General features: G+C 40.2%; 2 protein-coding genes across 2 annotated transcripts in view; both read right to left on the bottom strand.

The window, feature by feature from the left end:
* Positions 1-4829: 4829 nt before the first annotated feature.
* Positions 4830-10197, bottom strand: tbxtb (T-box transcription factor Tb). Its single transcript, XM_069936140.1, has 8 exons — positions 9995-10197; positions 9357-9621; positions 8517-8651; positions 8203-8264; positions 8059-8120; positions 7794-7970; positions 6659-6791; positions 4830-6027 (listed from the first exon to the last, which is right to left on the bottom strand). The coding sequence occupies exons 1-8, from the start codon at positions 10195-10197 to the stop codon at positions 5760-5762; spliced, it is 1305 nt and encodes a 434-aa protein (XP_069792241.1). The 3' UTR covers positions 4830-5759.
* A 2968-nt stretch (positions 10198-13165) lies between these two features.
* LOC138760671 (uncharacterized) overlaps positions 13166-17135 on the bottom strand; it is a 202480-nt gene continuing 198510 nt past the window's right edge. The window contains exon 11 of the mRNA XM_069931584.1: positions 13166-13303. Coding sequence (XP_069787685.1) covers positions 13295-13303 — 9 coding nt within the window. The 3' untranslated portion in view covers positions 13166-13294. The remainder of the gene's footprint in view (positions 13304-17135) is intronic.

Genomic DNA, 17135 nt, shown 5'->3' on the forward strand with positions numbered 1-17135 from the left:
TAAAGGCGGATATTCTCTGCCTTAACATTGCTTCACCTACCTTTATAAAAATGTCAATGGCAGATGCTGGATGCAGACTCCAATCCATCCAGGGGATTAGTCCCAGAGGTGGAGTGTGTCAGTCCACCTCAATCCATAATGGCAATGCTGCTGAATCCAGCTGCTTGGTCAGGCTAATGATATTGCCGTCAACCCACGACCCAGGAGCCACCACTAGGGCTCCCATGGTGATTGGTGTTGGGGTTAGGGCTCCCTTCCACCACCCAGAAATGCCCTCTTCACCAAGGCTGCCAAGGCCAAGGAGCAGGAGGGCAGTGAGTAGCTGGAGAGAGAGGGAATGGACATGCAAGGTGAGGGGGAATGGAGGGAGTCTGACCCGAAGAGCATGGATGCCCAGCAGGGGCAAAGGGAGTTAGAGCCTGCCAAGCCGTTAGGGCCAGAGGATGAAGGGACCTGGGTGGTGAGTTCCACAGCCCAGGAAGAAGGAGGACTAATGCTGAGGAGTGGACTCGGAGAAGCAGAGCTGAAGAGTCAGGTGGACAAATGAGGGGAGCGAAGATCCAGGCTCAGTGTGCCAGAGGGGTGGTGCTGGGCAGAAGAGCTTGAAGAAGGAGTCTCAGGTTTTGTTTTAATGCATGATCAATGGCTGTCATTGTTACCCATAATCCTCCACACAGCTAGAACTGCTCTGTGTTTCCCAGAGCGGTTCCAGCTGCATGGGAGACTGTGGATAATGAAAATGGCCATTGGTTGGCGAATATGTTTGACTTCATGGCAACGGGCAGCACTACTGTAGTACTTAGCTCTGGAGGATGGCTCCCAATTCTGCTCTCCATAAAAGCAATGCAGGATCAATCTTATAGGCCTTCTGCACAAAAGGCAAGTCCGTCTTTTTTCCCTCATTGAGCCGGCTTCAATGCGGCATCGCTCCATAAAAAGGGCTACTCTAAGGGGCGCAGGACATTTTCTGATGGCAAATCTTTTACTGCCTTAAGGCAAACTGAAGTCAACTTAGTGTAATATTTACAGCTATTTTAATGCATGACAATAAAGGAATCTTGAGTCTTGAATGGCATTTGTGGAACGGTGAGTCAGTTTAATGGCAACTGATTTAGTATCCCCAGCACTCTCAGCTGCTATTTAGTTACTGCCAATATTTCACCAACATTTACTCTGCAAGGTCAAATAGACTAAGATGCTTTCATTTTAGGAGTTGTACAAATAAGTTATGATAAGTGATTTGACAGGACTCCTGTAACTAGTAGTGTACCTCAGGGATCATTGTTGTTTGTTATCTATTGATAATCTAGATGATACTGTAGTAAATTGGATCAGCAAGTCTGCAAAGGACACAAAGATTGGAGGTGTAGTGAACAGCAAGGAAGGCTTTTAAAGCTTGCAGAGTGATTTGGATCAGCTAAAAAAATGGACTGAAAAATGACAGATGGGATTTAAATGCAGATAAATGTGAGGTGTTGCATTTTGGAAGGACAAACCAAGGTTGGACACACACAATAAATGGTAGGGCCCTGAGGTGACCAGTAGAACAGAGAGATCTAGGAATACAGATACATAATTCCCTGAAAATGACATCACATGTAGATAGGGTTGTATAGTGAGTTTTTGGCACATTGGCCTTCATACATCAAAATATTGAGTTGGAATGTTATGGTGAAGTTATATAAGACATTGGTGTGGCTAAATTTGGAGAATTTGCACAGTTTTGGTCACAGAACTACAGGAAAGATATCAAGAAAATTGAAAGAGTGCAGAGAAGATTTACCAGGATGTTGGTGGGACTTGAGGAACTGCATTACAGGAAAAGTTATAGGACTTTACTTCCTGGAGCAGAGATTTGATGATATGCAAAATTATGATGGAGTAAATGCAAGCTTTTTTCACTGAGGTTGGGTTTGATCCAAACCAGAGGACATGAGAAAGAGGAGTAGCTTAGGGGGAACATTAAGGGAAATTTCTTCACACAGAGATTGTTGGGAGTATGGAAAGAACTGTCAGCTGAAGTGGTGAATGAGGGCTCAATTCTCACATTTAAGAAAAATTTGGACTGGTACATGGATGGGAAGGATATGGGGGATAATAACAATTTGTCTTTAATATCTTACACGGGAAAAATTGCGGGAGCTTGGCAGAGTAGGTTAAATAAGTAAAAGACAGAGCGGGGCTAGGTAGCCGGAACAGGGTGAATTGTGCAAAAGTAACAGATATTAGAAGGGGTGTGTGTGTGGAGCGGGAAGAAAATGAAATGGAGATATTTGGTTTTAGAAATGAAATTGCAATTGGAATTCCACGAAAATCGCTTTAATTTACCTCCCCAAAAAATGAAATTATGATCGTTCAAGGTAAAATGCCCGAGAGTATCGAATTGTGTTCAAAGCCACTGAGGGCATCTCTGAACGAACACACCTCGCCAGATCACTGAATGGATCGATAACGTTTTTGGCACGTACATGGGATAGAGTGATCATTCCAATGATCGAAAAGATCGGTGTCATTAATCTGTACTAGTCTCCAGAAGACCGCAATGCGTCTTGTGCAAATTGAGGTGTAAGGATAAAATATCGGCGACATGGCATATATGTTGAAAACATTAACTTTCGCACATTCTGTAGGTTTTGCATAAACCATTGTTTCTAAAGTATATTGCAGTCTGTTGTCAAAACCATTTCGATGCAGCGCAGGGTACAACAGACCATCTCGTTATATTTCTGAGTAAATTAATCCGATCGTTCGATTTCAAAATATTAGTGGATGAAACACTGTGTCCGTGGAATATAAGCAAAAGAATATCTAAATTTGTTCGTCACTGATGTTCTAGTTACGACATATATCATTTAATGACAAAAACAACGTTCAGAGAAAACCTTGCATTTCCATGTTAAACTTTTAGTTCTGCCGATCTCTTCCAGATGCGCATAATTTACCAGTGGCTCACACCATCTCTTCGATTTACAACGTTGAAAGCGGGCTACTTTTTGTTTTGTAAATAATGCAGCTCCCTCCCTGTCTACAGGCTCCCGTCACATGGAGTTACATTCCACCTCACTCTTTCTCACGTCGAGATATGTGTAGCTTTTATTGTTCCTGTGTGGCAATAAACAAAACGGAAATGGTGCCTATAAACAACAGCGGCAGGCATCCAGAGCCTCGAGTTCTCTTCAAAGAGAGGAAGGAAAGTACATCGACGTCGACAGCCAGATACAGACCCCGATATTTCTAGTTATTTTATATTTTCCATAGCATTGGACAGATTTTTTTTAAAAACTCAAACCCCTTATTGAGTTTAAAAAAAAACAGAAATGCTAGAACTCAACTGATCAAGCAGCACCTGTGGAAAGAGAACCCACTTAAAGTTTGGGGTCAGAAAACGTTCCGCTGAAGAATATTTATTTGTTCGCCAAAACTCTTACACCCTTCCGTTCTATCACTGTTTTTTTTTCAGTTTCTTCACATACTGTTCATATCTTCAGCAAGGCTCTTTCCAAATAGGGGAAAGAATGCTCTCGGGAGAAAGTTTGAGGCCAAATCTCGACTGGAAGGTCGAGGCAAGACCGGTGTTTAAAGTGTCACTCCTGGCCCTGGGTTGTTTGCTCTGTGCGGCCCTAAAGCTTGCCTCTTGACAGCACCTTGGCTTGTAGCGATCAGCAAAAAGGTGCGATCACACTGAATATTTGTTGACCATGACGTTTACCCAATGAATTCTATCTTTGTGCATTTATAACAAGTATCGTTTGGAGAAGGTCTGCATTACAAGGCAACACAACAGCCTACTTTAGCCACCTCTTGATAGTACTTGTACACGATTTAAATAGAAGTTAATAAGTTCCTGTCCAAGTCTCGAAATGCCATTTCCAATAATATGACACGAATTCTGAAAATCCACTGAATCTAACCGCTTTACTAATAATGAAATCGTGCAACATGAGATTTTCCCCAAAGAAACCTAATGGACGCGTCTCACGAGTTGATACTAACGAGCGACATTATTTCTTGCCTCCTGTGCAATAACTAGTTTATAAAACCGTGCCCAGTCATCAATTTTTTCAATCAGCGACGATCGTCATCACCTCAAACCTTCCTCCCTTGGCCGGTCACGTGTTTTATTTTTTTAATGTTTCTATTCTTAGAGTGCACCTTGTAATGCATAACTCATGACAGTCCCAATAAAGTTTTGCAAGAAATCCTCAAATTCATACGAAATCGATTACGCAGTGGTCTGGTTTAAAAAGCATAGGCTGACGATCAGAAGAACGGATAGATCCGGTTTGGAATGAAAAATGCAGATGGAGGCGTGAAGGCATTCATCAAGACAAATACACACCATCTAAAGATGAGAATTTCACATTTTTCTGGCGCATTTCTGGTTTCTTGTTCTAATGGCAAGTTGCCAGCGATTATATTCCCCAAATGTTCATTGAATACCTGCCTCCGTATCGATTCCCGACCTTGCTCCTGTCATAATTTATTCACTCCTTCAGCAGATAAAAAATATTTCCCTCTTTTGTTGTATAGCTGATCCAAATGCTTCGTCGTAAAGGGATCCTTTCATCGCCTGAAAGGTTATCCGCTATTTTTGTTTTATATTGGTAATGTTCGCCTTCGTGTTGCTTTCTCTCAATGTATTGGAAGACAGTATTTCAAAGAGAAAACAAAAAAGTCTGTGGATTTATCACACGGGCAAGCTCCACAGGCCGAATCAAATTCCACTGGGGACTCGACAGGGTATGGTGAGAAAAGCCATAAACAACTTCACTGGGAAAAATGAAAGGAGTCAAGATAGCAATTTATTGTTTTAATGCAATTCAGGGGGAAAAAAAAACCTTTATAGTGAAAGGAGTATTATACATGTGTGTGGCTGCGGAGCGCCGCATTAGATTCTCAGATGAAATTTAAAAAAACACCAAAATTTCTACTTCCATCCAAAGTCTCAGTGACAGGTTCTGTCTCCGGACTCCTAGTTTAATTCATTGCTATATTCTGCAGAGCTCTCTCTCTAAATAAGAGTTTAAAACAATGTTTTCAACTAAAGGGTTGAAAAAAAAGTTCTCCGTAGAAAATATCTGTTTAGCATTTAAATTATTTATCTCCTTACCCAAAAAAAACCCCTCAACTGTTCCACTACCTCTTGCAGTGTATGCACTCGCTCAAGAGAAGTAACTGGCAGATAACTGTTACCCAAGTGTGGAGGATGTGACAAGCAAACATATCTAACCCAAAGCTGATCCACTATCTTAATTTTCTAAGCTGTCCAAAAAGTGCAGGTCGGTAAAGCTTGAGATCAAGGCCGACATTTAACAATACTAGGCATCTGAAGACTTGCACAGTGGCCAACAATGGATTTTAAGGCACTTCCTTCTGACTTACAGACTCGCTAAAAATAATTGCATCATTTATGTTCCAGGGTCCCGAAGCAGGTTCATGCTAAAATAGAATGATTTTCCAATAATTTCCTACATTCTCTAAGTAATGGCTAATAGAATTCTGATAACAGCCATTGATGGTCAGTGAAATATTTAACAATATCAATTCCATAAACGCCAAGATTGGAGGAACGTTGTACTGAGCAATTTTCATCTGACGATGTATAGAATAAACTTTCAAAAGCTCTAAAAGTTTGCTTCTCGGGCTAATCGTTCATTTTCCCCCCAATGGAGTAACAAAAAAGTCAAGTCCAAAAAGGAAAGTGGGAAAAGGTAGGAGGTCCTTAAATAAATGGTGAGGGGATGGTGGATCCGATATCTTCACATGGATGGGGGTGTAACTGGAGTCCACGTGGAGGCGAGTCTGCTGTGCGGCGAAGTGTCGAACTGGCTGTCAGAAAGCTCGATTCCGGTTCCACTGTCATACAATGGCGATCCCGAAGAGGTGGCGCTCACTGAATGAGTCAAAGGAGGGTAATGAGTCGCAGAACCCCGCAGGAATTGTGAGCTCAAGCCGTTGGACATGGTCCCAGACTGGGACACGGGGGTGATGGTGCTGTTACTGACTGACCACAGACTCGGATATTGGCTGCAATGAGAACAAAATGCCATTGAACATTACCTGACGTCTTTACAAAGAAAGTCCTTAGCATTTAAGTTGGAGGAGGGTGGCGGGTAGTGGTTGTAAGATAGTAACTCTTTCAACGGCGCTTTTTACATTAAGTTAGGTAAAATTGAAGTTTCATGTCTGTTTTTCAAAATTAGCATTTCATAATGTTTGTAATTATTTTCCGCGAGGTTTTCCTAAAAGCGTTTTGTAAACTCCTTTAATTTCAGAATGCACGATATATTTATATTAACATTAGGTTGTACTTCAAATAAGAGTTTCTAAATTTACTTTAATCTTGATGAGAATAGAGAAGGGTTTATGGCAAAGTTGAATAGATGGCATTTACATTCTGATTTCAAGATCTCATTACCTGGCCTTAATATGAATGAAAAGTGAATCAAAGTAATTATGTCTTTATACTGCTTCTATTTGCTTTAGGAACAGATTTAGAGCTTACTACTAAATGCTTTGGCAAACAGAGTTCAGGTAATAAAATAGGAGATTTAGTAACAGCAGGATTCCAAATCGACTCTGGGAAACAACGGGAGTTCCATTAACACGGAAAGATTTCCCATCTTATGATAAACTATTCAAGCATAAGATCTCATACCTGGAGCTAGTGGCAGTGCCGTTGTTGTGTGCCATTGGTAGCATGCTAGTATGCGTGGAGACCTGCAGACCGGACCAGTTGTCATGGCTGGGAAGCATGGAGAGACAAGCCGAGGAGTTATCCGGATAGCTGGCTGCAGAGAAAAATCACAGCAAATGTAATCTTGCTTTAATGTCACATTGCAACAATATATTAAAGCTATGATATGAAATAAGGCACGTTTTAATGTTACATCGTACTGTCAAGCATCCGTGTTCCATTTGAAGAACGCCCATTCATTCTTTTGGATACATGAAACCAAACAGTGTTTCATTCTCAACCCAAAACAAATTTGTCACATTCTAAGCTCTAAATATTTATAGGTGTAAATCAGTGCGGTAAATTTGAAAACCGTCAAATTACTGTTAAAAATAGAGTCGACATCATTTAAACTGGCAGAAGACTGATCCAACAAGGCTCCACCTTCCCTTTGGACATGATATTATTACTATATTTTGCTTTTTAAGAATTTTATCATATATTCTCTTCCTATACTCCAAATGAGAATTGCTGGAATCAGGACTCACTGTTTTATTCTCCTCTGTTAAAAAAGGAAACCCCGCAGACGCCGTGATTGTAGTGCAATGCACAAATGTGCAGGAGAAACTCAGCAGGTCACACAGCATCTTTAAGAAGCAAAGGGTAACCTTGATTAAGGACTCAGGCCAGAAACATTGGTTACGCTTTGCGACCGATAGATACTGCTTGACCTTATTCTAATTGTCTTGATTTCCTTCCAGTGGCAAAGTACTCTTGCTCCTCGCCACCATTAATTAACGTGTGTCGCTCTTTTCAACTAAGATATTATCCTTTCTCATCAGTCACCTCCACCAACCATCACCTCCTCCTCTCCTCCTCCAGCTGTCCACGCACTCCTATCCCCGTCACCTTAGTTCTGTTCAGCCCGGTTTCGCGTTTCGAAAATAATATATTTAGAAGATGCATTCAGATACTACATAATGAAATTTTCCAATACATTAGTAGCACAAAGGACATCCAGGAAACTGTTCAAACCCAATAAGCGAAGCGACATATGAATTGTCACGAATATATTCCCAAGTTGTTTTAGAATGGCATAAAACCAGACACCACTTACTCGGTGAGTTGTTTCTATGTGCGTACGCGCTGGGGTATGGGGTAGAGCGGTGATTCCTCAGCGTAGAATAACGTTCGCAGCCGTGGGGAGCTGAGAGAGAGAGAGGTCCTCCATACTGAGCATGAGGAGTAGAAGGAGGGCACAGGCTACCCGTGCCAGGGAGAAACCAGCCACCTACTGAGGAAGAGAAATGAGAGTAGACAACACAAGAGAATTTAAAAAATGGATTGTATGGATCAATGAAAAAACTTGTTCAATAACTCACATTGCGTGTATCCGGATTGTTGATTGTCACCCACATCATCCAACATTTCCTTGTGATCGCTTCTGGACGAGAAAAAGTCTATTAACACAGTCCACATGTTTACCATTACCCGAAATACGATCACAGAATACTTTCATGACTCACCTCTCTTTCGAATCAAGGAAGGCTTTTGCAAATGGATTGTACTTAATTTTAAGAGCTGTGATCTGTGGGAAATAGAAGATAAATTGTTCAGCTTTCGACGCAGCGTTGAGTTACTGTCATCCCATATTGTGGTGTTTTAGTCCACACTGATAATTAAAATTCAATATGAGGTGAATATAATTAATGGAGAACTTTTAAGAATTGGATATGCTCGACATCAGCCATTTGTAATAACAGTCAAGGACGACTGCCAATCCTTGGGACCATCCTGGTCTTCTAATTACACCGTCTCAAATTATTTAAAGGACACTTACTTCTTCATTCTGATAAGCTGTCACGGCGATGAACTGTGTCTCCGGGAACGAATGACTGCTTATCATCCTTTGAGGCCCCCCGACCCGTACAATGTGAATTCTGGGCTCGTACTTGTGAAGAGAGTTCAACATGATCTTTGAATTGATATTTAAAAAAAAGGTCGTTGACATATTATATTTCAATAGCATTTATACATTTGAAAAGTTTTTTGTTTACAATAATATCTGCCATTTATTACATTATACAGATACCAAAATGTCAATACCGCTCGATTCTGCTTAATACTCGACATTATTAAACATAATAACTCCACCTCATCGGGAGATGTTACTCTTGCTTTCATTGATCTTTTTTTGTCGTTTGAACTAATTTGGTTTAAATAATTACATTGCATTGTATTTCCGTCTTTCCACTTTATGTTGCAATTACTTTAAAAATAAGGCCCTGGGAATGTCAAAGCTACATGGGATTGCCACGAAAAACCTGAGTCGCTCTGCTTTTCCATATTTTTTCATAATACGATGGAGAACATTTCAGTCGTTTGTGTTTTAAGATTAATTCGAGAACAAATTATTTGCATGAGGCGATTACTGAAAGAGTTCCTCTGGAAGCATCTATCTTTTATAGAAGACATATTGATGTAATATCTTCCCATATTTTTGAGCATAGCTACAAAAGGTCTTTCGATATGATGGTTAATAACGCCAAATTATTCGTTATCTAGGGATATAAACTGAAATCCGGGAGAATTTTATCTAATTCCAACTTAGATAAAGACTGTAAATGGATGTACCAGTTGCTGGGCTTGGTCAAAGGTGCACTTTATTTAAAGGGTGTACCTGTCCTCCGCCGTTGAGTTTGTTGGTAAGTTTGACTTTACTGAAAGAAACGGGGGCTTTCATCCAGTGCGCTCCGAAGTTGGGCGAGTCCGGATGGATGTAAACACAACTCGGGGCCTGGGGTTCTGGTTTCCCACCCGGAACCCACTCCCCGTTTACATATTTCCAGCGGTGGTTGTCGGCAGCCACGAAATCCAACACGAACGAATACATGGCGTTTGGATCTAAACCTGACACATTCACTTTAAGTACGGGAAACATCCTCCTAAGATATAAAAGAAATTAAGGCATGTGAACGGGATGTGAGGTGGGGATGGGGGTTACTTTATTCACAAACTCTTCATAGATTGCCTTTTCTCACAAAACCCTGAAAGACTTGCTCACTCACACACACACACACACACACACACACACACACACACACACACACACACACACACACACACACACACACACACACACACACACACACACACACACACACACAGACCTTGACATTCAGACTGCAACATGAGGATATTCTTTTACTGGTACAATTAATTACAGTCCAAGTCATAAATCATAAATTTCTCCCAATTACTCTTCTAGCATTAAAATTTGCCTCATAGGCCTGCAAAGTTCCTTGAGGAACGGCCTACCTGCCGTTTTTTGTAACGATCATTTCATTGGTCAGCTCTTTAAACTTTAGCCACAGATCCAGGTCTTCCAGACTGACTTTCAGTTCCCTCTCAGTGGGATCTCCCTTTTCGCTTCCTGCTTGCAGTTCACTTTCCACTGCACTTAGAAGATGGTCCACACGGTACTGTCCGCTCTTCCCACTCTCTGCTCCATTGGAACTCATTGCTCTTATCCGTAGTGTCCAAAGATTTATCTCAATCAATACCCTTTCAAAACCAAACTGTCGTTTCTTTCTCTCTTACCTTCTCACCGTGACTCCCCATCCATCCCAATAAATACGAATCTATCTCAGGGCTGCCGTCAGGTACCTGCTTGGATGGGCTCGGATTGGTGGCGGGGTGCTTTGATCCGATTGTTACGCCTACGATTGGCCAGCAGCGGCCATATCAGTGAGGCTGGGGGGAAGCCTCTGAAGTTCCAGCCAGATGTAATTACCAGGTTAAATAGAGCTATTTTATGTAAATCTGCAAATGTTTACACCTATATCAAAGCACGGGGTTCAATGAGGAAATGGCTTTCAGGAAAAAGAGTCGCAGTTCTCTTGTGTCTAATCTGTTTGCAATACAATTTTTCACACTTACCGAGACGTAAACACCGAAGTCAAATTAAATCGGAATATCGATAAACATTTGCGCAGTCAAATGTATCAAATATTTTGTATTAACAGGGAACGAATCCAAATTATTTTTTTTTTAATTACAGAATACCTCAAAATTGTCAACTCTGACATGAGACATTTGCTAACTGCATTTTTTTGAGGAACAAATTTCCTAATGTAATGAAAGAAGTTAAATTAGAAAGATCAGTACGACTTTTAGTAACGTACACTAGGGAGGCATCTTTCAGTGGAGAAAGCGTGCCACAACAAAGTTAAATACATCTTCAGATTTGGGAATATCAACAACATATTTGGTAGGTGAGGTAAACATTTCGCTCCAAAGTACTGTATTGTTGGGCTAGTGAACACGGTTTCTCACTTCTCTCTTGAGAAAGATATATCTAAGGATTGAAGTGACGGTAACCAGCAAAATGCTCAATTGAACTATTAACTGGAAGGTTAGTATTTTTTTTAAAATGACAAACACGGTTCATGAAATTTTTGCCCAATTTTAAAGCAAAAATCTTAAAACATGGAAAAATACATCATGCTGGTTCTGAATTGAATAATCACCCTGCAACTCTAACCTGGCTGTTCTGTACAAATGTTCCCTGAAGTCCCTGGTTGAATTTCATATTTCCAGCAGAGACGTTATTATGCCTTTCATCCAGTTTGTGTACATAATTTATTTTGACTGTAATTACAGCTGAACAGAAAGAGGAGTGCTGGTTTAAATCATGAGTCACGATTCGCTAAAAAAAAACTTCAATGCACAAAATGTAAACATCTTACCAATAATTAAAAACACAATGCTGGAGAAACTCAGTTGATAAAGATACATAACCGACGTTTCGGGTTTGAGCCGAAGCGTCGGTTCTGTATTTCTACCTACAGGACACTGTTTGACCTGCTGAGTTTCTCCAGCTTTGTGTTTTTACTTCAACCACGGTGTCTGCAAACTTTCCTCTTTTACTTCCATATTAGTAATAATTGACGGGGTTGGAGAAATATCTGTGCCGATATTCAGCCACGAAACATCGATATTTAACATACACCAGGTGGAGTGAGGGGATTCTTTGCGCAGCTGATCGGGGTTCAAGTTCTGAGAGAAGTTTGAAAATGCCTGTAACTTTTGCAGATGATCGCGGAGTGTTGGCTGCGGGGGGAGGTGCTGTTGGAGGGCCACCAGGCCGCAAATGAAAGGGGCTCATTGTGAGGAGAGGCTGAGGATGTCCCTTCTCTATTCACCAGTAAAAGGGAAGCAATTTGTTTTTTTTTGATCGGAGGCTCATTTCAGGCAGGTTCTCATGACCGAATGCTGCAGGGCAGCTATAGATCTTTTGAATGTGAGCTACAGTGCATGACAGTTTACAGCCAAAAACTTCCTTCAGACCTATAAACAAGTGGTCAGCGAGAAGGGAAACATTCCTCTCTCTCGACCTTTACAATTCATCTCATATTCATCTTGGCTTGCCGGGACACGGTGTATTGGAACCACTGCATTATGTTAACGATGACACAAAGTGAAGTGAGAAGCAATAAGAACTAAAATACTCATCTATTTTGTACCCAAGTGGCCATGTTTATTTTGTTGCGTTGGCACACTTTATAGTTACATTGCCGAGACGAATCAAGACGAAGTGGATCTAACTACCCCAATGGTTTAGTTTGCGCTATTTCGTTTAGTTCTCTTCAGTTTAGTTAACTGTTGGTATTGTATAAATTGTTCAACCATTTCCAATCATTTCAAATGCGAAGAAAATGAGTTGCTTGGTGGCCCGTTATTAGAACATCATTACACAGATTAACGTGATATCTGGAGACATTTCAAATATTAGGAATATGCTGTTTGTTTCTCCCAGAGGACCACAAGCGAAATAAGTGAGCAAAGAGTGGGTTGCTGGAGGAACGCAGCAGTCATTGAGGCAGCATTCACGGACAGAAATAGTCAGGGCCGGAGCCTCTATCGAGGACGAGTTCCTCCACAGCTCATGAAGATTCCAGCATCTGCAGATTTTGTATTTTTCGAAGCAAAATAACTGCAGTGACCGCATCGCGTCAGGAGAGTCTGAGAGAAACCTCTTTCCTTCTCCAACCAGAGAATGCGATAGAATTTTAAATGAAAAATTGTACTTCCCGCGGACTTAATTGATCATGAAAACGTTTTAGTTTTATTTTAATTTTATTACGTTTCGTTTAAGACTTCTGGAACTTTTTCTTATTCTGGCTTTCCTCTAAAGGTTGGCCGATTTTGGAATGAATCTCCAGAACAAATTGAATTTGACACGGAGCCGTTAAGTATTTCATTTACTTCAATCTTATGCCAACGGCAGTGCAAAGAAGCTGATGATGTAATTGTTGAATTACACCATCAAGAAGACTGGAATAAGATTGGAAATGTCGGATACCTGCATACAGAGATCCACGGCAGACCTCTTGGACAAATGTAGCGAACGACACGTAAAAGAACATTACAACAAGGAACTCGACGACTGTACGGACTAGGAATCTCGTCTGCCTGCACTTACTTGTATTGTATCCCTCCTTGAGTTGCCTGTTCATGTGCCTGTCCAAATCCCTCTTAACCGGGGTTGTCTGTATGTGTTTCCTCCGGGTGCTCTGGTTTCTTCCAACCAAATTGGTGTATTTTAGCGGCACGTTTCTACATCGACTGCAATTACATTTAATGCGAATATTTCAGGCAACCAACTCAAAATAAGTAGAAAAAAGGAAATAAGTACTGCAGTCAAATAATATAGAATACTGTAACATTACCCCAATCACAAAATTTCAACGATTATATAATACCCAAGGATTAAACGATACTTGTAACCTTGTTCCCGTCTCCTTCGAGCACCCATACACTTTGGGCATTTGAACTCGAGCAAAGTTGATGTAAATTACTGGTCTTGCTTTACTGCAAGGATGCGATGTCTAATTCTTCAGAAGAAAGCTATTGGTTTTTTTTTCTCACGTTGTGTTTTGTTCCATTCTATTACAAGAGTACTGTATAACAATATTGTGGTTGATGTGGCAACTCAGTCCACATACCCATCATTTTCTGTTGAAGAAGTTGCTCTTCAGGTCCCCTTTAAACCTTTTCCCTCTCACCTTAATGCCATAGTTTTGAATATCCCTTCCCTGAGGAAAAGTCTAAGCATTCATCTTATCTCTGCCTCTCATTATTTTATAAGTCTCTGTAAGGCACTACAGAGGCTTGACTCAGCCTACTTCGCTCAAAGGAAAACTGTCACAGCATATCCAGATATAACTCAAGCCCTCCAATTCCAGCAGCATACTTGTGAATCTTGTCTCCATTCTCCTGAGTTTAATTACACCATCCTTCAGTATGGCCACAAGAACTGTAAACAATATTTCAGATGCAATGTCATCAACATCTTATACATCTGTCATGTGACATCCCAGCTGTTGTACATCCAATGAAGATAAGTATTCCTTCTTCACCACCTTATCCATTTGAGTTGCCACTTTCAAGGAACTATATACTTGTACCCCTATTGTACAACATTGTCTGTTCTGCAGAATTCTCCATTTACTATGTTTGTCCTGCCCTGGTTTAACTTCCTAAAATCCATCACAACATATTTGACTGAGTTAAATTCCATCTGCCATTGCATAAGATCATGACATAGGAGCAGAAATAGCCTACTCAGCCCATTGAGTCTGTCCCGCCATTTAATTATCAGTTGATCCATTTCCCCACTCAGCCTCACTGACCGGCCTTCTCCCCATAACCTTTGATCCCCTGGCTAATCGAGAATCTATCAATCTCTGTCTTAAGTGGATGTTCCCAGCTGATCTAGATTTTGTTCTAACTTTAGTTATCCTTTATCACTGTTCACCATAGATCAATTTTGGTGCCACACACAAATGTTCTCATCCATATTGCTAATCTACATTATAAGCACAGATTCCTGTGGCATATTACTTATCACAAGCCCCCAGTTTAAAAAACAGTCCTCTACTACCACCCCCTGACTCATTCCACCAAGCCAATTTGGTATCCATTGGCTAACCCACTCTGGATTCCAGGTGATCATACCTTCTAGATCAGTCTGCCATGAGGAACCTTCTCAAAATTCTTGCTGAAGTCCATATAGACCAGTGGTTTTCTTTCTTTTTAAAATATTTTTAATGATTTTGTCTACACATTAGTTACATAACTTTTATATAATGCAATACAGAATATGAATCATAGGTGATTGTTATACAGTATTCTTGTACACAATGCTTGAATAAAATGGATATTCCCTTAGGAAATCTTCATCTCATATTCTAATATTATGACATATTCATTGCTGGTTATCTAATAGGACTAATGTCTTCTACTTATAAAGGAAAAAAGAAAAAGAAGACCCCCCCCATTCTAATCCTACCCCTCCCACTAAACATGGTCATCAGTGAATACTATGTAAAGAATCGAGTCTCGGCTTATGGGCATTGGACAGGAAACCCCCAGAGCACCCCCTCCCATGTATTCAAATTATGATAATAGTCCATAAATGGGACCCATATCTTGTAAAATTCAATCTTGATCTGTTTAATGTTATATCTAATTTTCTACAAACTCAAGCAAGACATAATATCTTGTACCCACTGCATACGAGTTGGTGCTAAGCTGTCTTTCTAGTTCATCAGAATTGCTCATCTGTCTATCAATGAAGTAAAAGCTACTATTTTTTGAATTAAGTTCAAGAAAATATTCTCCTCTTGAGAATAACCAAACATGGCAAGGTTCCAGTTTAATCCTAAGAATCTTTGATAATGTTGGAAGAATTGTTCCCAAAATTCTTTTAGTTTTTGGCATTCCCAAAACCTATGAATCAGAGAGGTCTCAAAGATTTAACATTTATTGTAAAATGATCAACATCAGAATAAAAACAAAATACTTTAACTTTAGACATATGCATTCTATGTACCACTTTAAATTGTAATAATCATTGTTGTGCACAAAATGAAGTATTATTAATCAGATCAAACATGGTATCCCAGTCTTCACCTGGAATTGATATATTTAAATCTCATTCCCATTCATTCTTGATTTCCCTCCCTGAACATATTCTTAAATCCATCAAGTTATTATAAATAGTTTCTATGAATCCATCATGAGAAAACTTTTAAGTCAGCAATTAGTTTCCCTTGCTTCCTACAATGTCCTATGATAATGTCCTTAAGAGTCTTCAGTGAGATGCTTTGGAGCTGGTGAAGAGGAGATTGGAGTGCTTTAGTTTCAAGAAGAGACTGGTTTGTTTTCCCTGAAAAGGAGGCTGAAGCTTGAGTTACTTTGATTGGGTGGATGGCCAGAATATTTTTTCCCATTGTAGAGATTTAAGGTGAGAAGGAGAAGCTTTAAGGGTGATCTGAGGGGAAAGTTACTAGCACAAGAACTGGAATGTGCTGCCATAGGAAGTTGTAGAGTCAGAGACATTTACTACATCTCAGAGCCATTGAGACAGTCACTTTAGAGTAGGCAGACACTTGTATTGGCAATATAGAGAAGGGTGCAGACATAGTGCAAGTAAAGGGGAGGTGGACCAAATGGTCACCATAGGCTGGAGGGCTGTTTCTGTCCTGTATGATTCCATGTCTTTGTAAGGTCACTTCTCTTTCTAAACACAAGCAATTATCCTATTTAATTCCTCCTCATAAGACCACCATAAAACCACCATGCCAGGAATCAATTTTGGGAACCCTTGTTACATTACCCCCATCACAAGTGTATCCTTCCTTTGATTAGGGCTGTGGTTCACAACCTTTTTTTCCACAGTCACATACTGCCTTAAGTAATCCCTGACTAACCATGGAACACCCATGCCATAGGTCAGTGGTTCACAACCTTTTCCACTCACATATCACCTTATGTGAGTCTAGAACCACCATCAGAATTTCTTGGCCCTTGACTTCAGGGTAATTCCACCAGGATTCTGAAAAAAATAATACCTAGATACTTGCTGGCTAGAAGCTAGGTTCACCAATAAAATACTTGGAATACATCATAATATTTACAGATCCTACCTACAGTACCCTCCATAATGTTTGGGTCAAAGATGTTTTTTACTTTAATTTTTGCCCATGCTCCACAGTTCTAAATTTGTAGCTAACAATTCACATGTGATTAAAGGGCACTTTCTAGTTATTTGTATACATTTTGGTTTGACCATGTAGAAATTATAGCACTAGTCTCATTTCAGGGCACCATAATATTTGGGAAATTGCAATGGTATATATATTAGTCATGTTTAATACATTGTTGCATACCCCTTGCATGCAATGACTGCTTGAAATCTGTGATTTAGAGACATCACCTGGTGTCATCTTCTCTGCAGCCATCTTCAGTTTCTACTTGTTTGAGGGTTTGTCCCTTTAGGATTTTTCTTCAGCATATGAAAGGCATTCTCAGTTGGACTTAAATCGGATGACTGACTGAGCCATTTAAGAATTTTCTAAGTTTTTATCTTTGAAAAACACCTTTGTTGCTTTAG

The sequence above is a fragment of the Narcine bancroftii genome, chromosome 4 (genome assembly GCF_036971445.1).
Source record: "Narcine bancroftii isolate sNarBan1 chromosome 4, sNarBan1.hap1, whole genome shotgun sequence".
NCBI classification, from domain to species: Eukaryota; Metazoa; Chordata; class Chondrichthyes; order Torpediniformes; family Narcinidae; genus Narcine; species Narcine bancroftii.